Consider the following 24,360-nt stretch of genomic DNA (forward strand, 5'->3'; position numbering starts at 1 on the left):
CGGGCCTTACCCGGCAGCGTGGCCTTCAGACCCTTCACTATCTCTTCCAACCCGATCGGGGTTCCCAGCCCTTCTAACAGCTCCCCGTCCACCTTCGGAAAAGTCAGCCCCTCCAGGAAGTGCCTCAACCCCTCCGGCCTCACAGGCGGTTCTGAGCTGTACAACCTGCTGTAAAAATCCCGAAATGTCTTACATCCCCTACGGAGTCCCCAACTAAGTTCCCATCCCCGTCGATAACTTTCCCTATTTCCCTAGCTGCGTCCCTCTTTCTAAGCTGCTGTGCAAGCATCCTGCTGGCCTTCTCACCATGCTCGTATATCGCCCCCCCTCGCCTTTGAGCTATTCCACTGCCCTCCCTGTGGTTAACAAGCCAAACTCCACCTGTAGCCTCCGCCGTTCCCTTAAATGCCCTATCTCTGGAGTCTCCGCGTACCTCCTATCGACTCGTAGAATCTCTTTTACTAGTCGGTCCGTCTCTGCCCTGTCCGTCCTGTCCCTGTAAGCCCGGATCGAGATCAGCTCTCCTCTCACCACTGCCTTCAGCACTTCCCAGACCACCGCTGCCGAGACCTCCCCCGTATCATTTACCTGCGGGTAATGCAACATGCATTTCCTCAGCCTCTCGCACACCGCTTCGTCCGCCAACAGCCCGACATCCAACCTCCATTGCGGGCGCTAATTGCTATCTTTACTCATCTGCAGGTCAACCCAGTGTGGAGCATGGTCCGAGATCGTAATCGCCGAATACCCAGTGTCCACCACCCCTGCCAGCGAGGCCCTACCCAAAACAAAGAAATCGATCTGAGAGTATACCTTATGTACGTGGGAGTAGAAAGAAAACTCCTTCATCCTCGGCTGCCTAAATCTCCATGGATCCACCCCACCCCATCTGCTCCATGAACCCTTTCAGTTCCTTTGCCATTGCTGGCACCCTGCCCGTTTTCAAGCATGATCGATCCAGGCCGGGATCAATAACTGTATTAAAGTCCCCTCCCATGATCAGTTTGTGCAAGTCCATGTTCTATTTTCTCTTTATCAGTTGCTTGGTCCTCCTTTGCTGAATTCTAAAACACGTTCTCAGTCCTCAGGTTTACTACTATTTGGGCCACTTTATGATCCTCTTCCTTTGATCTAATGGAATCTTTAACTTTTCTTGTTCGCCATGGTTCCATCACTTTTCCTGTCTCAGAATCCCTGAGAGAGAAAGAGAAGAGAGAACGAAATGCAGTCCTGGATGTAATTGAAGCAGAACAATAACAGCAGAATCCATCACTGTAATCAATTGTGAACTTGTTGGTGTCTCAGCAGGGACGAGGAAACACAGAATCCCTTCCCACACTGAGAGCAGGTGAACGGCTTCTCCCCAGTGTGAACTTGCTGGTGTTTCAGCAGGTTGGATGAAGTAGTGAATCCCTTCCCACACTGAGAGCAGGTGAATGGCCTCTTCCCAGTGTGAACTCGCTGGTGTTTCAGCAGGCTCGATGAAGCAGTGAATCCCTTCCTACACTGAGAGCAGGTGAACGGCTTCTCCCCAGTGTGAACTCGCTGGTGTGACAGCAGGTTGGATGAAGTAGTGAATCCCTTCCCACACTGAGAGCAGGTGAACGGCCTCTTCCCAGTGTGAACTAGCTGGTGTTTCTGCAGGTTGGATGAAATAGTGAATCCCTTCCCACACTGAGAGCAGGTGAACGGCCTCTTCCCAGTGTGAACTCGCTGGTGTTTCAGCAGGCTCGATGAAGCAGTGAATCCCTTCCTACACTGAGAGCAGGTGAACGGCTTCTCCCCAGTGTGAATTCGCAGGTGTGTTTGAAGGCTGCTTGACTGAGTGAATCGCTTCCCACACTGAGAGCAGGTGAACGGCCTCTCCCCAGTGTGAACTCGCTGGTGTTTCTTCAGATTGGATAACTCAGTGAATCCCTTCCCACACTGAGAGCAGGTGAACGGCCTCTCCCCAGTGTGAACTCGCTGGTGTTTCTTCAGACTGGATAACTCAGTGAATCCCTTCTCACACTGAGAGCAGGTGAATGGCCTCTCCCCAGTGTGACTGCGTTGATGAATCTCCAGCTCTGATGGGAATCTGTATCCCTTCCCACAGTCCCCACATTTCCACGGTTTCTCCATGTTTTGGGTCTCCTCGTGTCTCTCCAGGTCAGATGATCAATTGAAGCCTCGTCCACACACAGAACACGTGTACGGTCTCTCCCCGCTGTGAATGGTGTGATGTTTTTTCAGGCTGTGTAACTGGTTAAAGCTCTTTCCACAGTCAGTGCTCTGGAACACTCTTGCTCGGGTGTGTGTGTCTCGGTGCTTTTTCAGTCACACTGATGGTTAAACTTTGTTGAAGCCAACAGGTCGGGCAAACATTTCTCCTTCTAGATTTAATGGCCGATGAACCGAGTGACTGTCAGATCCAGACGTGATGTTTGAGATTTCTGTCTGTAAATCCGATCCTTTGGAGTTTACAAAAGACATCACAGTCAGTCCAGGATAGAAATTCAGAACAGATTATTTTAATTTCTATGGAACATTTTTTCCTCTCTCATTCCCCAAAAGCCGTAAATCTCCATCCCACACACTCTCCCTCCATTCTCACTCTGCTGTATCTAATATTCACCCTCCCAATTCTCCTGAAGGTGCTGATTCAGGCTGACTGACAGATCCCTGCTCACTGCTTCCTGTCCTGGACACAGATCATAACAAATAGGAGCCACAGTCGGCCATTCAGCCCATCAAGCCTACTCGACCATTCAATGGGATCATTGGCCGATCTACCTCAGCACCATTTTTCCACACTATCCCCCATATCCCTCGATATCTTCAATATCGAGAAACCTATCACTCTCGGTCTAAAAATACTTGATGACTGAGGCTCCACAGTCCTCTGGGGTAGAGAATCCCAAAGCTTCACCACATTGTCTTTGAATTCATTGCCGGGGGCAGCACGGTGGCGCAGTGGTTAGCACTGCTGCCCCTCAGTGCCGAGGACCTGGTTTCGATCCTGGCCCCGTGTCACTGTCCATGTGGAGTCTGCACATTCTCCGTGTCTACATGGGTCTCACCCCCACAATGTAAAACGATGTGCAGGGTCGGTGAATTGGCCACGCTAAATTGCCCCTTAATTGGAAAAAAAAAGAATTGGGTACTCTAAATTTATTCTTTTTGAAGGACAATGAAGTTTTGGAGCCAGAGGTGTAATTAAAGCATCGTAAAAAGCGTGGACTAATGGAATGTTGTTTGGATGAAGGGGATTCCCTGTGGAGTTAATTAGATTTCAGCTTGGTCAGATGGTGTCAGTACTGGGAGGAGCCACGGTTTCAGGCTTTTTGCAGCAAAGCAGTGTTTTAGTTGAGAATTAGTTCAAGACGTGAGCAGAGGTCAAGCATCTCAGTTCAGTTGAAAATATATGTCTGCAGCTAGATTAGCAGTTTCTTTCCAAGCAGTTCAGAAGAGTGTCATTCGAAGGCAAGCTGAAACAAGCTGAAACAGCTTCCCAAGTTTCTTCATGGTTCTGACAGGTTTGAGATCTTGTCTTTAAAGCGGTGACACAAGAGCTCTCTTTCTCAAAGAACATCTGTGTAAAGCAGGTATTGCTGAGGGCTAACTGTGTTTAACGGTGGATTGAGAGCTGAGATGTGTTTTTGCTGTTTGAGTGGGAATAAAGGTAGCAGTTAAGGGTTACTGTATTCACTGTATTGATTAGCATTGTTTAAGGGCTAATTGTCAGCTGTTTTCTGGTGTGATGTTATATATTTGAATATTGTGTCAATAATAAAGTTTGTTTTCACATAGCATGGCCCTATTTTGTGTGAAATCACTCCTGCAGTGAGGTATCCTTGCCTCACAGTCTGACAAAACACAAATAAAATATTGGGGTTTGTGCCCAGTATCCGAGCCACTGTTGGGGTCTGGTCCGGGATCATAACCGTGAGAAGGTGGGTTATGTGGGTGTTTAGAGCACTTTGCACCTGAGGAGCAGAGATTTTACCTTCTTTCTAGCCCCACAGCAATGTCAGACTAGAATCGACAACTTTTTTTGTGCCGAGGACGATCCTACACCTGGTGTCCACTTGCACCACAGGGAGCATCGTAATCGCAGACCTTCCCCCGTTTGTCTGGAGTTTCTGCTCGAGGGCTCACCCCCAGGTCGAGAATGTGGAGGTTTGGAGCCTCCCTGAGTTCATTTATTATGCACTTTTGGGAAGAGTTTGAGTTCTTCCTTTTGGTTAACTCGACTCCTTATATTTCCTTCTCCATTTTGTTGGAGACATTTACGGTTTATGCTCGGGGGCTGATCATTTCTTACACTGCTAATAAAAGGTGCAGGATGCTGGAGAACCAGCAGCTTCTGGAGGTTTGTTTGGCGACGGTGGAAGAGAATCATATGGAGAGCCCGAGTAAGCTACTGCTGAAGGAGGTTAACGCAGCAAGAGTGGCTTTGAACTCCCTATTTACTCAGCAGGTCGAGAAAAGTTGAAAGTTAGTGAGATCGAAGTTGTACGAGTTTGGGAATAAGCCGAGCAAATACTTGGCCTGTTTGACAAAGGACCTTTGTTCTGCAGCCTAGGGGCAGCACGGTGGCACAAGTGGATAGCACTGTGGCTTCACAGCGCCAGGGTCCCAGGTTCCATTCCCCGCTGGGTCATTGTCTGTGCGGAGTCTGCACGTTCTCCCCGTATCTGCTTGGGTTTCCTCGGGTGCTCCGACTTACTTCCACAGTCCAAAGACGTGCCGGTTAGGTGGATTAGCCATGATACATTGCCCTGCGTGACCAAAAAGGTTAGGAGGGGTTATTGAGTTACGGGGATAGGGTGGAAGTGAGGGCTTAAGTGGGTCGGTGCAGACTCAATGGGCTGAATGGCCTCCTTCTGCACTGTTTGTTCTATGTTTATGTCAAACCAGCTGTCTAGCCCACTGAGCTAAACCAGCCCAAACCGATCAATGACGGCTTTATGGGGCCAACTTTCCACAGCTGATGGTGACTATTAGGTGGGACCTTGCCCGGTGGTCGGCTGTTCCGATTTCATGGTGAGTGAGGATCCCCTTCATTAAAATGTGTTGCACAGACTGTTGTACCCTCTGCAGATGCTGCCTATACTACTGTCAACCAGAGTCGTTTGGGAAATTAATCAAATCAGGGCAGGACCTGCTCAGTTAATGGTAGGGAGTTGGGGAGAGTTACAGAACAAAGAGATCTAGGAGTACAGGTTCACAGCTCCTTGAAGGTGGAGTCACAGGTGGACAGGGTGGTGAAGAAGGCAGTCAGTATGCTCGGTTTTATTGGTTAGAATATTGAATACCGGAGTCGGGATGTCTTATTGAAATTGGACAAGACATTGGTAAGACCGGACATGGAATACGGTGTTCAGTTCTGGTCACCTTATTATATAAAGAATAATGTTAAACACAAAAGAGTGCAAAGAGATTTACCAGGATGCTGCGAGGACTTGATGGTCTGAGTTATAAGGAGAGGCTGGGACTTTGTTCCCTGGAGCGGAGGAGGGTTAGGTGTGATCTTATAGAGGTCTATAAAACAATGAGGAGCATAGATAAGGAAGATAGCCAACATTTTTTCCCTGAGGTAGAGGAGTCTAGAACTAGAGGACATAGGTTTAAGGTGAGAGGAGAGAGATACAAAAGAGACCAAAGGGGAAAATTCTTCACACAGAGGGTGGTGAACTTCTGGAATAGGCTGCCAGAGGCAGTGTAGAGGCGGGTACAAATTTGTCCTTTAACAAGCAGTTAGAAGTTACATGGGCAGGGTGGGTAGAAGGATATGGGCCAAATGCTGGCAAGTGGGACTAGCTTAGTGATAGAAACTGGGCGGCATGGACAAGCTGGGCCGAAGGGCCTGGTTCCATGCTGTAAACATCTATAACTCTACCTGGAACAAAATGTTTGTTCAGCTCCAATCACCAAGATAAGGGAGGGTATGGTCTTCCGAAAATCAGGCTTCATCAATTGGCCTCTCGTCTTAGGTTCATAAGGGATTGGGTTAGGATGGAGCCAACATTCATCTGGCTCAATACAGAAGCAGACCAGTCAGTTCTCTCTCGATCCAAAACCAGCATAGGCTGATTATGGAATGCATCTCCATGCAATTTTTAATGTCCGTGATTCATTCTGAGTCTTATGCATTGGGTAAAGGATGGGACTCCTACATTTGACTGACTTGCTCCTCCTGGGCTTTCCATGAGTGAATTCAATTCAACTTAGGCCGGGAGTAGGGCACAGTGATTAGTGCTGCTACCTCAGCGCCAGGGACCCAGGTTCAATCCCAGCCTTGGGTGGCTGTCTGTGTGGAGTTTGCATATTCTCCTCGTGTCTTCGTGTGTTTCCTCCGGGTGCTCCGGTTTCCTCCCACTGTCCAAAGATGAGCAGTGAAAGTGGATTGGTCACGCTAATTTGCCCCTTAGTATCAAAGATGTGTAGGTTAGGTGGGTTGACCATGATCAATGCAACGGGTTACGAGGATAGGATGGGGAATGGGCCTCAGTGAAATGCTTTTTCTGAGACTCAGTGCAGACTTGAAGGGGCGAATGGCCTTCTGCACTATAGTTCTATGTTATCCGTGTTGTGTTATTCATTTTAATTTGATTATGCTGTTAGTCTGCTTGTAATATTTTGGGGTTTACAAACTGAATTGTTATATAATCTTACCCTCTTTCCCCACTCACGACTTTAACCTGTAAACTGGTTCTTCAATTAATCTGGCATTTCATCTCGAGGCTCTGCTCCCTCAAATATCCTGTTCCAAATTAATTCTGCAATGTGTTGCTTGGATGTATGTTGGCAATATCTCTTGTTCTGCTCTGTACCCATTTGCCACGATTTTTTCTGTTACTCTGTTGCATTCATTGTTTAAAAATTATTTAAAACATAACAAGTAATTAAAAATCTGTCCAACTCATCTGTGAATATATTCAATGACTCCACACCCCACTGGTCCCTGTGGAAGAGAAATCCAGAGACTAATAACCCTCTAAGGGAAGAGATGACTGGATTGCACTTTATCGCAGAACCATAAATAATATATCTGATGTGTACCATATAAGACATGCCTCTGTCTGGTATTAACTTACTGTCCCCTTAAATGTCAGCAATCACCTGGAGAAACTAGCCCTTTATTGTGAATATTAGGAAAGAGACCATCCTTTTAGCCAGACAAATAAATGTGTGAAGCTGAGGGAGCAAAGGATGTCAATGTGTTTCAGAGAGAGAGAGGGACCTGGGCCAAGCTTTGCCGAGTCTGCGCCCTCCCCGGATTCACTTCCTTTGCTACAAGTGACCAATTGAAGGTGAGAATGAGAAAATAAATGGAAAGGGGGGAGAAAAGAAACTGTTTTACTCACAGATGTTGGCGACAAAAACAAGTTTTCAGTCTGTGTGAGGCCCCAGTTTTGCTCATTGTCCAGCTTCCGCATTCAGAAAACGGGAAGCTAATTGGATGGTGGAAGAGAGTCCTTCCGGTTCACCAACTCTTCCCATTGGTCAACAACTTTCCTCCGCCTCACTCATTGTTCCCCCTCCTCGAGACAAGGTTTCCAGGCAACCGGCTGCGGCCAGAACAAGAAGTCTCTCGGTGATTCCCCTCTCCCCACCCCGGGACTGCGCATGTCTGAGGGAGAGATTGCGCATGTGCGAGGGAAAGCTCACCCTTAACCTTCCTGCTGAGGCGTTAACCAATGGGAAGAGTTGGATGACCGGAAGGACTCTGGTCCTCCAAGGCAATCCGCGCGGGCTTTGTGTGAATGGAGCTTGGACGTCACAGACTGAACCTTCCTCCTGTCTCCAACATCTGTGAGTAACTCTTTTATTGTCGTCACAATTATTACAGAAACCAATTTACAAGGCTCCAGGCCTCATTACACTTCAAATTGACGATTAAACACACGTCAAATTGATGATTAAACAGTCACTTAACACAAAACAGCTGCAAGGCACAAGGCCCAATTACATTTCACAATAACGTTGTAACAGTCATTGAACACAAATAGCTGCAAGGCGCAGGGCCGAAATACGTTTCCAGATACCAATTAACCAGTCACTTATCACAACCAGCCACAAGGCACAGGCCCTACACATAGTTCAAGTAACAATCGGACAGTCACATAACACGAACAGTCGTGAGGCACAAGGCTTCGAAACCCAACGACCATTCCAAAGAAAAAAGGAACAAAAAAACCACAAGACACGAGTACATTTCGAGGTAACGGCCTCTAAACACATAAGACAAGCAGTCGCGAGGCACAAGGCCCCGATACAATACGGCCGCTTCGGAAACAAGTATGACCCACATACTTCGATACATTTTAACAGTGTCATATCAAACCCAATCATCAGGCACCAGGCCTCAATTCACCCCAGAAAAGATTTAACAGGATAGAATCAATCACCGAACACTAATCCCCGCTCACCCACCCCCGTTCACCCCGCCCTGCAGCCGACACCCCGGGGGAAAGGCCCCTCCTCGCTAAGAGCACAGACCACCGGAGAGCCAGACCCGGGCACGGCGGAGGAGAGAGTGTTCCCCCCCCTCCTGTGGACCCCGCCCAAAGGCTCGGGACCATTCGGAGGGAGAGCAGTTTCGCACCAACTAGCGTTCCACCACAATTACTAATTACCATTTCAGGGAAACCCGAAATGAGTTGAATGTCATAGGCTGCTAAAGAAAACGAAAGCAAAGAAAACATGAAAACAAAATCCCTGAGTACTCATAGAAAAGTCCATAAAAAAAGAGTCCATTAATTTTGCACGTTCCACATCATGACCCCAGCGCTCCAGCCGAAATTTCACAAGGAACAACATGTCCTCAAAGTCCTCCAATGGCAGCGGCCAGAGTCGCTCCAATGTTGGCAACAGTCGACAACAGGGAAGAAAGTCCCAGAGTCAGTCCCAACCACCCACAGGGCGTCCGGGGGGCCGAACCCCCGGAGACCCCAGGAACGGCAGCAACCCACCCCGGGCTGCAGGCCGCGGGCCGCCCATCGGGTATCCACTCCCGGTTCCGACCCGCCATTTCCAGCAGCCTATCCAGCAGCCGTCCTTCCTCCATTCCTTCGTCCTCCATTGGGCGAACTCAAACCCGCCGACAGCAAACCTCGCAGTCCGAAGCAGCGTCTCCGCAGCTCAACCGCTGACTTGAAACACGACTGGTCGCAGTACTCCGAAACCGGTCTTCTCCCCTTCCCTCGGGGACCAGGAGCAATGGGCGCCGAGTTGCTGTTTCACCCCATCCAGGAAGCTCCCAGAGGCGGCCTGCCTTTCGAATCGGCCCGGGGGCGGACACCAAGCTCGCACACAACCGCCCAAGCCTCCTCCACTTTTCACCCCAGGAGTTTGGACAGTGTCGGCCGTAGCTCCCACAATCCCCCGCGCTGGGGAACCCGCTCTATCCGCCGCACGGGCGGGTGATCAGGTACTGCGCATGTCCAAGGGTGAGGGGAAGCTGCGCATGTGTGGAGGAAAGCCCAGCCCCTGACCTTCCTGTGAGGTGTTGGCTAATGGATAGAGTTAGGACCGGAAGGACGCTGGTCCTCCAATCAGCGCGGGCTTCGTGTGAAAGGAGATTGGGCTTCACACAGACTGAAATGTCCTCCTGTCTCCAACATCTGTGAGTAAAACACTTTCTTTTCTCCCCCTTTCCATTTCTTGTCTCATTCTGACCTTCAATTGGTCACTTGCAGCAACTGAAGGGAAAGGAAGTCAATCCAGGGAGGGTGCAGACTCTGAAAAGCTTGGCCCAGGTCTCTCTCTCTGAAAGACATTGACATCCTTTGCTCCCTCAGCTTGACACATTTATTTGTCTGGCTAAAATGATGGTCTCTTTCCTAATGTTCACATTTAAAGGGCTGGTTTCCCCAGGAGATGGCTGACATTAAAGGGAACAGTAAACAGGACAAACCAAACCAATTACTTTCCTGTCGGAATACTCTCCACCATCAGCAAAGTGATGGAAGGGGTCATTAACAGCGCTATCAAGTGGTACTTACTCAGCAAAACCTGCTCACGGACGCTCAGTTTGGGTTCCACCAGGGTCACTCAGCTCCTGTCCTCATTCCAGCCTTGGTTCAATCATGGACAAAAGAGCTGAATGCCAGAGGTGAGAGTGACTGCCCTTGATATCAAGGCAGCATTTGACCGACTATGGCATCAAGGAGCCCCAGCTAAACTGGAGTCAGTGGGAATCGGGGGAAACTCTCCGCTGGTTGGAGTCATACCTGGCACAAAAAAAGATGGTTGTAGTGGTTGGAGGTCAATCATCTCAGCTGCAGGAGTTCCTCAGGGCACACTCCTAGGCCCAACCATCTTTAGCTGCTTCATCAATGACCTACCTTTCATCATAAGGCCAGAAGTGGGGATGTTTGTGGATGACTGCACAATCTTTAGCACCATTCATGACTCCTCAGATAATGAAGCAGTCCATGTCCAAATGCAGCATGTCCTGCACAGTATCCAGATGTTGGCTGATAAGTGGCAAATCACATTTGTGCTACACAAGCGCCAGGCAACGACCATCTCCTACGAAGGAGGATCTAACCACTGCCCCTTGACATTAGCATTGGTGAATCCTCCACAACCAACATCCTGAGGGTTATCATTGATCAGAAACTGAACTGGACTCGCCATATTAATATGGTGGCCACCAGGGCAGGCCAAAGGCTACAGCGAGTAACACACCTCCTGACCCCCAAAGCCTCTCCACCATCTACAAGGCACAAGTCAGGCATGTAATAGAATAATCACTACTTGCCTGGTTGAGTGCAGCTCCAACATGCTGCTCTACACCATCCAGAACAAAGCAGCCCGCTTGACTGCTCCACATTCCATGAATATTCAAACACTCCACCACCGACGAACAGTGGCAGCCGTGTATACCATCTACAAGATACACTGCAGTAAGTCACCAAGGTTCCTCCGACAGCACCTTCCAAACCCACAACCACTACTATCTAGAAGGCCAAGAGCAGCAGATAGTTGAGAACCCCACTACCTGGAGGTTCACCTCCAAGTCACTCACCAGACAGACTTGGAAATATATCGCCCTTCCTTCATTGTTGCTGGGGCGACATCCTGTAACTCCTTCCCTGACAGCACAGGGTGTGTACCTATAACTCAAGGACTGCAGCGGTTCAAGAAGGCAACTCATCACCACCTTCTGAAGGGCAACTAGGGATGGGCAATAAATGCTGGCTGAACCAGCGACTCTCACATCCCGTAAATGAATTTAAAAAAATGTTATATTGCACAGAGATATATCTAGTGTTGTATGGAATGTATTAGATATATTATTGATGGTTCTGTAATGAAATACATGTATTATTAGTTCTACCTACATTATATATTTCCAGTCATACAGTCATTGCAGCACTGACAGAATCCATTTGGTAACTCAAGTCAATGCTGACTCTCTGTACAGTAATCCAGTCAGTCCCATTCCCCCTCGATATCCCTGTTCCCCTGAAAGCTTATTTTCTTCATATATTATTTTGAATTATTGATCATCTCGACTTCCACAACGCTTGTGGGCAGTGAGTTCCCTGTCATGACCACTCCATGACTAAATAAAGTTCTTCCTCAGAATTTCCCTATCTCTAATCAGTAAATGTATTTATATGGAGATTCTCTACTCTTGTACAGGTTTTAGTGAGTTTAGATTTGTTGATCAGCACCTTCAGGAAAATTGGGAGGGAAAGTAAGTGAATATAGGTCTCTCTGTCCAGGGTAGGAAGCAGTGAGCTTGGATTTGTCAATCAGCCTGAATCGGCACCTTCAGGAGAATTGGGAGGGGGAATATTAGATACAGCAGAATGAGAATGGAGGGAGAGTGTGTGGGATTGAGATTGAGAGCATTTCAGGGAAAGAGAGAGGAAAGAATGTTCAATAGAAACTAGAATTGTCTGTTCTGAGTTTCTATCCTGTACTAACAATGATTACTATTGTAAAATCTATTTGCAGGAAGTTCGAACAAGAGGAGTTTGAGGCCGAGATATCAAACTAAATATCACGTCAAGAACTGACTGAGTCACTCCATTCTTGGGATCATTGGCCTTTGAATCTAGAAGGAGAAATGTTTGTCTATTCTGTCTGCTTCAAGAGATTTTAAACATCAGTGTGTCTGGAAAAGCACTGCGACACACACAGACACCCGTGTAAGACTGTTAGAGAGCACTGACTGTGGAAAGAGCTTTAACCAGTGACACAGCCTGAAAAAATACTACACCATTCACAGCAGGGAGAGACTATATAGGTGTTCTGTGTGTGGACGAGGCTTCAACTGATCGTCCAACGTGGTGAGACGCAAGATCACCCGGACCATGGAGAAACCATGGAAATGTGAGGATTGTGGGAAGGGATTCAAAGGCTCGTACGGGCTGGAAAGGCATCAACGCAGTCACACCGGAGAGAGGCCGTTCACCTGCTTTCAGTGTGAAAAGGGATTCACTGACATTAGCAACCTGCGGAGACACGAACGAGTTCACACTGGGGAGAGGCCTTTCACTTGCTCTCAGTGTGAAAAGGGATTCACTAACATTAGCAATCTGCGGACACACGAACGAATTCACACTGGAGAGAGGCCTTTCACCTGCTTTCAGTGTGAAAAGAGATTCAATGGCATTGGCAACCTGCGGAAACACGAACGAGTTCACACTGGGGCGAGGCCTTTCACCTGCTCTCAGTGTGAAAAGGATTTCACTGCCATTAGTAGCCTGCGGAAACACGAACGAGTTCACACTGGAGAGAGACCTTTCACCTGCCCTCAGTGTGAAAAGAGATTCAATGTTATTGGCAACATGCGGCAACACGAACGAGTTCACACTGGAGAGAGGCCTTTCACCTGCTCTCAGTGTAAAAAGAGATTCAATTACATTGGCAGCCTGCGGAGACACGAACGAGTTCACACTGGAGAAAGGCCTTTCACCTGCTTTCAGTGTGAAAAGAGATTCAATGACATTGGCAGCCTGCGGAGACACGAACGAGTTCACACTGGAGAGAGGCCTTTCACTTGCTCTCAGTGTGAAAAGGGATTCACTGACATTGGCAGCCTTCGGCAACACGAACGAGTTCACACCGGGGAGAGGCCGTTCACCTGCTCTGACTGTGGGAAGGGATTCACTCGGTTGTCCAGCCTGCAGAGACACCAGAGAGTTCACACCGGGGAGAAGCCGTTCATCTGCACTGTGTGTGATAAGGGATTTGCTCAATTATCCAACCTGCTGAAACACAATGTCACTCACACCAATGAGAGACCCTTTAAATGCTCCGACTGTGGGAGTGGGTTTAAAAGCTCTCGGGTACTGATGTTGCACCAGCGCATTCACACTGAGGAGAAACTGTTCAGCTGCTCTCACTGCACAAAGAGGTTTCAAACATCACCCACATTGCGGAGACACCAGCGAGTTCACACTGAAAGGAAGCCAATCCCCTACACTCACTGTGGGGAGGGATTCACTCAGTCGTCCAACATGCTGAGACACCAAAGGGTTCACAAGTGATGACGGGTTGGATTCTGCTGTTATTCCTGCTGTTAATCACATCCAGGACTAAACCTGGAGTGGGTGGAGGGGTTTGTCTCCTCGTCAACTCCTGGTGCTCGGATGTGGCGACCCTGGCGAACTACTGCTCCCCGGATCTGGAATACCCGACTGTGAAGTACCGTCCATACTACCTTCCACGGAGTTCACTTCTGCCATCATCACGGCGGTCTACATCCCACCCCAGGCGGAAGTGAAGAAGGCGCTTGATGAATTGTAACCGCTATAAATAACAATGAAGCAGAATACCCGGCGGCCTTGTTCATCGTGGCCGGGGACTTTAACCAGGCCAACCTCAAGAGTGTACTGCCAAAATTCCACCAACACATCTCCTGTCCCAACAGGGGCCCCAACATCCTTGACCACTGCCACACAAACATCAAGGGCGCCTGATGATCCATCCCCTGACTGCACTGCTGGAAAATCGGACCACAAGATGGTGCTCCTTCTCCTGGCGTACAAGCAGAAACTTAAGCTGGAGAATCTGGTTATGAAAGTTGTGCAAATGCTGGTCTGAGGCAACAGAAGAGCTCCTATGCGACTGGTCCATATTCAAGAACTCGGCAGTTAACCTAAACGAGTATGCCAGCACCATCACAGACTTCATCAGCAAGTGTGTGGAGGATTGTGTGTCAAAGAAGGTAGTACGTACGTTACCCAACCAGAAACCATGGTTTAATCGGGAGATTCACTCCCGACTGAAGGCCACGTCTGAGGCATTCAAGTCAGGCAACCGTGACCTATACAAAAAGATCTAGGTACGACCCCTGCAAAGCCAACAGGGATGCCAAGCGACAACAGAAGAGTTGGCCAGACTAAGCGAGAATCATGGACTCTCATCGATTGTGGCGAGGCTTAAACAACATAATGCGCTAAAAAGCAAAGCCGAGTAGAATCTTTAGCAACAGTGCACCCCTTCCCAACAAACGCAATGCATTCTATGCTTATTTCGAGCAGGAAACCAACAAACCTCTGTCATCTGCCCCAGCAGCCTTGGACACGCCCATGCCCACCTTCACAGCCTCCGAAGTCAGATTGGCCTTCTTGAAAGTGAACCCTCGGAAAGTGGCAGGTCCTGACGGGAGTCCCTGCCATGCACCCAGATCCTGTGCGGACCAACTGGCGGGTGTGTTCGCGGACATCCTCAACCTCTCCCTACTCCGTTCTGATGTTCCCGCCTGCTTCAAGAAGACCACCATCATACCGGTGCCAAAGAAGAACCAGGCAACGTGCCTCAATGACATCGATCATTATGAAATGCTTAGACCACAGCTGGAGTAATGTGTGCAGTTTTACTCCCCTTACCTTAGGAAAGGTATTGCCACAGTGGAACAGCAACAAAGTTTCACCAGACTTGTTCCGGGTTTGGCAGGACTGTCCTATGAAGAGAGATTGGGGAAACTAGGCCTCTTTTCTTTGGAGTTTCAAGGAATGAGAGGGGATTTCATTGAAACTTACAAAATCCATAAAGAAATAGACAGGGAAGATGCAGGTGAGATGTTTCCCCTGGTTGGGGAATCTGGAACCAGGGGACACAATTTCAAACTAAGGGGGAATGCACTTAGGATCGGTCTCGGAGGAGACATTTCTTTACTCAGAGGGTTGTGAATCTTTGGAATTATCTACCCCAGAGGGCTGTGGGAGCTCAGTCACTGAGTGTGTTTAAAGCAGAGACTGACAGATTTCTGTTTCTTTGTTTAATAAATTATTTTTTTCTAATTAAGGGGCAGTGGAGCGTGGCCAATTCACCAATGCTGCACATCAAGTTCGGTTGGGGATCTGAGACCCACAAGGCACTAGGAGAATGTGCAAACTCCACATGGCCAGTGACCCGGGGCCAGGATCGAACTCAGGTTCTTGGTGCCGTGAGACAACAGTCCTAACCACTGGGCCACCGTGCCACCCAAAGGCAGATTTCTAAATATCAATAACACAAATGGAGACTTCCGGTTGCGGCGATGACCAGCTAAGCCGCACGTTTCGGCACCTCCCGTTTTAACGGACTTTTGGGCTCTTATCGGGAGCCCCAACGGAAATGTTTTACGGCCAAACCCAGTGTGAGGTTGCAGGTTGAGTCCGTAATTAAGAAAGCAAATGCAATGTTGTCATTCATCTCAAGAGGCTTGGAATATAAAAGCAGGGATGTACTTCTGAAGCTTTATAAAGCATTAGTTAGGCCCCATTTAGAATACTGTGAGCAATTTTGGGCCCCACACCTCAGGAAGGACATACTGGCACTGGAGCGGGTCCAGCGGAGATTCACACGGATGATCCCAGGAATGGTAGGCCTAACATATGATGAACATCTGAGGATCCTGGGATTATATTCATTGGAGTTTAGGTGGTTGAGGGGCGATCTAATAGAAACTTACAAGAAAATGAATGGCTTAGATAGGGTGGATGTAGGGAAGTTGTTTCCATTAGCAGGGGAGACTAGGACCCGGGGGCACAGCCTTAGAATAAAAGGGAGTCACTTTAGAACAGAGATGAGGAGAAATTTCTTCAGCCAGAGAGTGGTGGGTCTGTGGAATTCATTGCCACAGAGGGCGGTGGAGGCCGGGACGTTGAGTGTCTTTAAGACAGAAGTTGATAAATTCTTGATTTCTCGAGGAATTAAGGGCTATGGAGAGAGAGCGGGTAAATGGAGTTGAAATCAGCCATGATTGAATGGCGGAGTGGACTCGATGGGCTGAATGGCCTTACTTCCGCTCCTATGTCTTATGGTCTTATGGAGGTGACAAAGAAAGGAGTCCCCCCGGGTGTGGATGGAAAGAAACAGCAGTAGTGGCCAGATTGCGGAGGATCCTCTGGAGCAGCGGCCGAGAAGAGAAGGGAGAAGCAAGATGGCGGCCGAGGGAGCCCAGATGGTATGGGGCCCAGAACAGCAGGAGTTCCTCCGACGATGTGTGGAGGAGCTCAAGAAAGAGGTGCTGGCGCCGATGTTACTGGCAATCGAGGGATTGAAGGAGACACAAAAGATCCAGGCGATGGAGCTCCGTGGAGTGAAGGCAAAGGCAGCCGAGAACGAAGACGAGATACAGGGTTTGGTGGTGAAGACGGAGACGCACGAGGAACTTCACAAGAGATGCATAGAAAGGCTGGAAGCCCTGGAGAACAGCTCGAGGAGGAAGAATCTAAGGATTTTGGGTCTTCCCGAAGGGACAGAGGGAGCTCATGTTGGGGCGTATGTGAGTACGATGCTCCATACTTTAATGGGAGCTGAGGCCCCGACGGGCCCCCTGGAAGTGGAGGGAGCGTACCGGGTCCTCGTGAGAAGACCAAAGGCAGGGGAAACACCGCAGGGAGATGGTCCTGAGATGGGCTAAGAAGACACGGAGTAGCAGGTGGGAGAACGCGTTGATACGCGTATATCAAGATTGGAGTGCGGAGGTGGCGAGAAGGAGGGCGAGTTTTAATCGGGCCAAGGCGGTGCTCCACAGGAAGAAAGTAAAATTCGGAATGCTGCAGCTGGCAAGACTGTGGGTCACACACAAGGGCAAACACCACTACTTCGAGACGGCAGAGGAGGCATGGACATTTATTCAAGAAGAGAAATTGGACTAGACTTGAGGAATTGATGTTTGGAAAGAGGTAGCGAGGTGGTGGCACAGAAATGTAAAGTGGGGAGAGGGGAGGGCTAATCTGTAACAATGTTAGACGGGGGAATCCCCCCCCCCCACCCCCCCCCCCCCCCCCCCCCCCCCCCCCCCGAGGGGACACACACGAAGAAATGTGGGTGCCGGTGGAGAAGGGGACAGGGAAGGGGAACGAGGGAACTGCGCCATTAGGGGCGGGGCCGCAAGGGAAGCGCGGGTTTTTTCCCGCGATATGGAAATTGCAGCGGGCAAAATGGGCGCAGGAAGGAAGGGGCCTCACACGCAGGGAGGCCAAGGATAAACGGGGGAAGCCGAGGTCAGCCAGAGTTTGCTGGCTCCCGGAAGCAATATGGGGGAGCAATCAAGCTAGAGGGGAATCTAGCCGGCGGGGGGGGAGGGAATTAACTGGGTTGCTGCTGCTGAGGGTAGGGGGGAGCTGATACGAGATGGGGTGGTCGGGACGGGAGGGCGCCGTCTGGGGGACAGACGGGTGCGTGGGACCCGGGTGAGGAGCTGGTTTAAAAAAGGGGATGGCTAGTCGACGAGGGGGGGGGGGGGGGGGGTAAAGGGCCCCCCAACCCGGTTGATCACGTGGAACGTGAGTGGTTTGAATGGGCCGATTAAGAGAGCAAGGGTATTTACGCACTTAAAGAGACTGAAGGCGGATGTGGTTATGCTTCAGGAGACGCACCTGAAATTGGCGGATCAGGCCAGATTAAGGAAAGGATGGGTGGGACAGGTATTCCACTCAGGCTTAGATGCGAAAAATAGAGCGGTGGCAATACTGGTGGGGAAACGGGTATCGTTTGAGGCTAAGACCATAGTGGTGGATAGTGGGGGCAGGTACGTGATGGTGAGTGCAGATTGCAAGGTGAGGCGGTGGTGCTGGTGAACGTATATGCCATGACGCGGGTTTTATGAAGCGTATGTTGGGACGTATCCCGGACCTGGAGATGGGAAACTTGTTAATGGGGGGGGACTTCAACACGGTGCTGGACCCAGGGCTGGACCGGTCCAGATCCAGGACCGGGAGAAGGCCGGCAGCGGCCAAGGTGCTTAAGGGATTTATGGAGCAGATGGGAGGAACAGATCCGTGGGGATTTGCCAGACCAATGGGTAAAGAGTTTTCCTTCTTCTCCCACGTCCATAAAGTATACTCCCGGATAGACTTTTTTGTCCTGGGAAGGGTGCTGATCCCGAAAGTGGCAGGAACGGAATACTCGGCTATAGCCATTTCAGATCACGCCCCACATTGGGTGGATCTGGATCTAGGAGAGGAGAAGGAGCAGCGCCCACTTTGGAGACTAGACATGGGACTACTGGTGGATGAGGGGGTATGTGGAAGGGTGAGGGGATGTATTGAAAGATACCTAGAGGTCAATGATGATGGAGCGGTCCAGGTGGGAGTAGTATGGGAGGCGATGAAGGCGGTGGTTAGGGGGGAGCTGATTTCCATAAGAGCCCACAAGGGGAAACAAGAGGGTAAAGAAAGGGAGAGACTGATTGGGGAGATTCTGAGGGTGGATAGGCAATATGCGGAGACCCCAGATGAAGGGCTATACAGGGAAAGACGGAGACTACAGACGGAGTTTGACCTGCTGACCACGGGTAAGGCGGAGACGCAGTGGAGGAAGGCACAGGGGATACAATACGAATATGGGGAAAAGGCGAGCCGATTGTTGGCCCAACAACTTAGGAAGAGGGGGGCGGCAAGAGAGATCGGAGGAGTTAGAGACGGGGCGGGAAGGATGGAGCAGAGAGCGGGGAGGGTGAACAAGGTGTTTAAGTCATTTTATGAGAGGCTGTACAAGTCCCAATCCCCGGAGGGGAAAGAGGGAATGATACACCTTTTGGACCAGCTGGAGTTCCCGAGGGTGGAGGAGCAGGAGGTAGCAGGTCTGGGGGCGCAGATTGAGGTGGAGGAGGTGATTAAAGGAATTGGGAACATGCAAGCAGGAAAGGCCCCGGGACCAGATGGGTTCCCGGTGAACTTTTACAGGAAATATGTGGACCTACTGGCCCCACTTCTGACGAGGACCTTCAATGAGGCTAAGGAAAGGGAGACACTACCCCCGACAATGTCGGAGGCGACGATATCGTTGATCCTGAAACGAGACAAAGACCCGCTGCAGTGCGGATCATACAGGCCCATCTCCCTCCTAAGTGTAGACGACAAGTTGCTGGCCAAAGTGATGGCGACAAGGATAGAGGACTGTGTCCCAGGGGTGGTACATGACGACCAGACAGGGTTTGTTAAAGGGAGGCAATTGAATGCCAATATACGAAGGTTGCTGGGGGTGATGATGATGCCCCCACCGGAGGGGGAGGCGGAGATAGTGGTGGCGATGGATGCAGAGAAGGCATTTGATAGAGTGGAGTGGGACTACTTATGGGAGGTGCTGAAGAGATTTGGGTTTGGAGAGGGGTTCATCAGATGGGTTCAGCTCCTGTACGGGGCCCCGGTGGCAAGCGTGGTTACAAATAGGCAACGGTCGGACTATTTCAGATTACATAGGGGCACAAGACAGGGGTGCCCCCTGTCCCCGTTACTGTTCGCGTTGGCAATCGAGCCATTGGCCATAGCGCTGAGGGACTCTAAGAAGTGGAGGGGGGTGCTCAGAGGAGGAGAGGAACATCGGGTGTCATTATATGCAGACGATTTGCTGCTATATGTGGCGGACCCAGTAGAGGGGATGCCAGAGGTAATGCAGATACTCAGGGAGTTTGGAGAGTTCTCGGGATATAAATTAAATATGGGAAAGAGCGAACTTTTTGTGATGCACCCCGGGGAACAGGGCAGGGGGATAGACGATCTGCCGCTGAGGAGAGTAGCAAGGGATTTTCGATACCTAGGGATTCAGGTGGCCAGGAACTGGGGAACCTTGCATAAACTTAACTTGACGCGACTGGTCGAGCAGATGGAGGAGGACTTTAAGAGGTGGGATATGGTGCCCCTGTCATTGGCGGGCAGGGTACAGGCGGTTAAAATGGTGGTCCTCCCGAGGTTTCTCTTCATGTTTCAGTGCCTCCCCATCCTGATTACAAAGGCCTTTTTCAAAAAAGTAGACAGGAGCATTATGAGCTTTGTGTGGACTGGAAAGACCCCGAGGGTAAAGAAGGGATTCCTGCAGCGCAGTAGGGACAGAGGGGGACTAGCACTGCCGAGTCTGAGTGACTACTATTGGGCCGCCAATGTGTCTATGATTTGTAAGTGGATGAGGGAAGAAGAAGGGGCGGCATGGAAAAGGCTGGAGATGGCGTCCTGTAAGGGAACAAGTCTAAAAGCGCTGGCGACGGCGCCGCTACCGTTCTCCCCGAAAAGATACACCACAAACCCAGTGGTGGTGGCGACTTTGAAGATCTGGGGGCAGTGGAGACGACATAGGGGAGTGACGGGTGCCTCGGTGTGGTCCCCGATAAGGAACAACCACAGGTTCGTCCCGGGGAGGATAGATGGGGGATTTCAATCTTGGCAGCGAGCAGGAATTAGGAAGTTGAAGGACTTGTTCGTGGACGGGACATTTGCGAGTTTGGGAGCATTGGTAGAAAAATACAAGTTGCCACCAGGGAATGCTTTCCGATATATGCAAGTGAGGGCATTTACGAGGCAACAGGTGAGGGAATTTCTGCAGCTCCCGACGCAAGGGATCCAGGATAGAGTGATTTCGGGGGCATAGGTTGGTGAAGGTAAAGTGTCCGATATATACAGGGAGATGAGAGACGAGGGGGAGACGATGGTAGATGAGCTGAAGGGTAAATGGGAGGAGGAGCTGGGGGAAGAGATTGAGGTGGGGCTGTGGGCAGATGCCCTAAGTAGGGTAAATTCCTCGTCCTCGTGTGCCAGGCTTAGCCTGATCCAATTCAAGGTTCTACACAGGGCGCATATGAGGGGAGCAAGACTGAGCAGGTTTTTTGGGGTGGAGGATAGGTGTGGGAGGTGCGCGCGAAGCTCGGCGAACCACACCCACATGTTCTGGTCATGTCCGGCACTGCATGAGTTCTGGGTGGGTGTGGCAAGAGTGATCTCAAAGGTGGTGGGGGTCCGGGTGAAACCAGGCTGGGGGTTAGCTATATTTGGGGTTGCAGAAGAGCCGGGAGTGCAGGAGGCGAGAGAGGCCGACGTCTTGGCCTTTGCATCCCTAGTAGCCCGACAAAGGATTCTACTTATGTGGAAAGAAGCAAAGCCCCCGGGCGTGGAGGCCTGGATAAACAACATGGCAGGGTTCATAAAACTGGAGCGAATAAAATATGCACTAAGAGGATCGGCTCAGGGGCTCACCAGGCGGTGGCAACCGTTCCTTGACTATCTCGCGGAGCGATAACGGAAAACAGGAAAGACAGCAGCAGCAACCCAGGGGGGAGGGGGAGGGAGGGTTTATTCTGTGTTTTGTTTTTTGTTCTTCTCTTTCTTTTTATGCTAGTTGTTTATATTTACTTCTTCTGTATTATTATTTTTTTCTTCATTTGTTGTTAGTTTAATATATTATTTAAATAATGGTCAATGTACATTTTGTTACTAAGTTGTAAAAATGGAAAGATTTTTGATCGAAAAACTTTAATAAAATATATATTTTTTAAAATAACACAAATGGATATGGAGATAGTGTGGGGAAAAAGACATTGAATCATAGAATCATAGAATTTACAGTGCAGAAGGAGGCCATTCGGCCCATTGAGTCTGAACCGGCCCTTGGAAAGAGCACCCCCACCCTATCAGAGTAACCCCACCCAACCTTTTTGGACACTGAGGACAATTTAGCATGGCCAATCCACCTAACCTGCACATCTTTGGACTGTGGGAGGAAACCGGAGGAAACCCACTCGGACTCAGGGAGAAAGTGCAAACTCCGCACAGACAGTGACCCAAGCCGGGAATCGAACCTGGTACCCTGGAACTGTGAAGCAACTGTGCTAACCACTGTGCTACCGTGAAGTGGATGATCAGCCATGATCGTATTGAATGGCAGCGCAGGCTCGATGGGCTGAATGGCCAACTCCTGCTCCGATGGTATAAAGATAGGTAGGAAAGTAAATTATGACGAGGACATAAGGAGACTACAAAGGATAGAGGTAGGTTACGTGAGTGGGAAAAGATCTGCCAAATGGAGAATAATGTGAGAAAATGAGAAATTGTCCATGTTGCCAGAAGAATAAAAAAGTTTCTGACCTGAGTAGTAAGTGATTGTAGAGCTCTGAGACTCGGAGGGATCTGGGTGTCCAAGAGCATGAATCACAAAGGGAATTGAATACAAAAGTAGGGAGGTGGTGCTTCAGTTATACAGGACATTGGTGAGACCACATCTGGAGCACTGTGTACAGTATTGCTCTCATTTAAGGAATGATGTCAATGTGTTGGAAGTAGTTCAGAGAAGATTTACTGACTCATACCTGGAATTGGAGGCTGGTCTTATGAGGAATGATTGGACAGGCTGGGCTTGTGTCCGATGGAATTTAGGTGACTTGATTGAAACGTATCAGATCCTGAGGGGCCTTGACAGGGTGGATGTGGAAAGGATGTTTCCTCTTGTGTGAAAATCTAGAAATTGGAGTAACTTTAAAAGTAACAACTTGTCCATTTAAGGCAGAGGAGAACTTTATTCTCGCAGAGGGTTGGGAGTCTGGAACTCTCTTCCTCAAAAGGCAGTGGAAGCAGAGTCTTTGAATATTTTCAAGACACAATTGGATAGATTCTTGATAAGCAAGGGGGTGAAAGGTTATCGTGGGGTCGGCGGGAATGTGGATTTGAGGTTACAATCAGATCAGCCGGGAACTTATTGAATGGCGGAGCAGGCTCGAGGGGCCGAGTGGCCTACTCCTGCTCCTAATTCGTATGTTATCACATCCTTTATAATAGATTGTAGCATTTTCCCTCCTACTGATGTCAGGCTAATGGGTCTGTGGTTCCCTGTTTTCTCTCTCCCTCATTAAATAGTGGGGTTATGTTTACCACCTTCCAATCTGCAGGAACCATTCCAGAATCTATAGAATTGTGAAAGATGATCACCAATGTATCCACTATCTCGACAGCCGCCTCTTTCAACACTCTGGGATGGAGAGCATAAGCTTTTGGGGATTTATTAACATTATCGGAGCTTTTCCAGTCGTTTTTATGTTTCTCGCCAGTTTGCTCTCATATTCTATTTTCTCTTTGAGTTTCTTGATCCTCCTTTGCTGAATTCTAAAACAAGTTCCCAATCCTCTGGGTTCCACTTATTTTGGCAACTATATGAGTGATAAGATCTCGTATTTTATCTTCAAAAATGACCCCAAGATCTGGTTGATTGGAGGTGTCCAAAAATACAACTTTATTGCTAATTATCCCCCTTGATTCTCTTCTATAAAAATAAATCAAATTCAGATCAAGGAATACATCAAAACATAATAAAGACAGTTGAACAAAAACATAAGAAAATATTAGGAAATCAATAGATGGTTCAGAATTTCTTAAAGCATGAATACAGAACAAACTTTAATCATGAAACTTTATTCTTAAATAAATTCTTGTCAATGGTCTCACCCCGATTGGTTTCAAATTCTCAGCTGAGGCTTCCTGATTTATTTTAAAAACTCTCTGTCACATGGAACATGATTTGTCATCCAGGCAATGGTCATAACTTAAGATTCATTAATGTCTATCAAATTAATTAAATGTCTACATGCTCCCGCCACGTGTACCAATCCTCTGAAGATAAGGTGTTCTGCAATAACCTTGCTTGTTGCTAAGCCTTTGCTACATTTTGTAAATGTTTCTGTTGCTCAGGCTGCGATACTTTTTCATTACTAGATGTATTTGTAGAACAATGTTTTATTCATTACGAGGGCTTTTATGCAACTTTTCTAGAAACCGTGTTAGATTCTGATACATATTAAGTTCCTGTGCAGCAATTCTCATATTTTTATCTGAAACAATGACTTTGCATTGTGAATATTCCATTTTCTGTCTGTACGTATACTGAATTTAAGAATTATACTGCATCGATTCTTCAAGATACCAATAAATCAGTGAAGCAATAAATCTGTAATCGATCAATGAGCCTCTTCCTTTGACCTAATGGAATCTTTAATTTTTCTTGTTAGCCACGGTTGCGTCACTATTCCTGTTGGATTTTTGTTTCTTAAAGGAATCTATATTTTATGTAAATATGTGATAATTCCTTAAATGTGACTGCCTGTGTATCATTATTCATTGAGATACTAAATGAATATTTTTCGTCAGTATTCACTCAGGAAAA

The 24,360-nt window shown here is 48.8% G+C and overlaps 2 protein-coding genes across 2 annotated transcripts; one reads left to right on the forward strand and one right to left on the reverse strand.

Moving 5' to 3' along the window:
• Positions 1-1,258: 1,258 nt before the first annotated feature.
• Positions 1,259-7,599, reverse strand: LOC140422087 (uncharacterized). The gene is made up of 2 exons (XM_072507099.1): positions 7,350-7,599; positions 1,259-2,450 (listed from the first exon to the last, which is right to left on the reverse strand). The coding sequence occupies exon 2, from the start codon at positions 2,119-2,121 to the stop codon at positions 1,279-1,281; it is 843 nt and encodes a 280-aa protein (XP_072363200.1). The 5' UTR covers positions 2,122-2,450; positions 7,350-7,599; the 3' UTR covers positions 1,259-1,278.
• A 100-nt stretch (positions 7,600-7,699) lies between these two features.
• Positions 7,700-17,190, forward strand: LOC140422051 (uncharacterized). The gene is made up of 2 exons (XM_072507028.1): positions 7,700-7,797; positions 11,956-17,190. Exon 2 carries the CDS (start codon positions 12,315-12,317, stop codon positions 13,491-13,493), a length of 1,179 nt encoding a protein of 392 aa, XP_072363129.1. The 5' UTR covers positions 7,700-7,797; positions 11,956-12,314; the 3' UTR covers positions 13,494-17,190.
• Positions 17,191-24,360: the final 7,170 nt, after the last annotated feature.

The sequence above is a fragment of the Scyliorhinus torazame genome, chromosome 5 (assembly GCF_047496885.1).
Source record: "Scyliorhinus torazame isolate Kashiwa2021f chromosome 5, sScyTor2.1, whole genome shotgun sequence".
Lineage (NCBI taxonomy): Eukaryota > Metazoa > Chordata > Chondrichthyes > Carcharhiniformes > Scyliorhinidae > Scyliorhinus > Scyliorhinus torazame.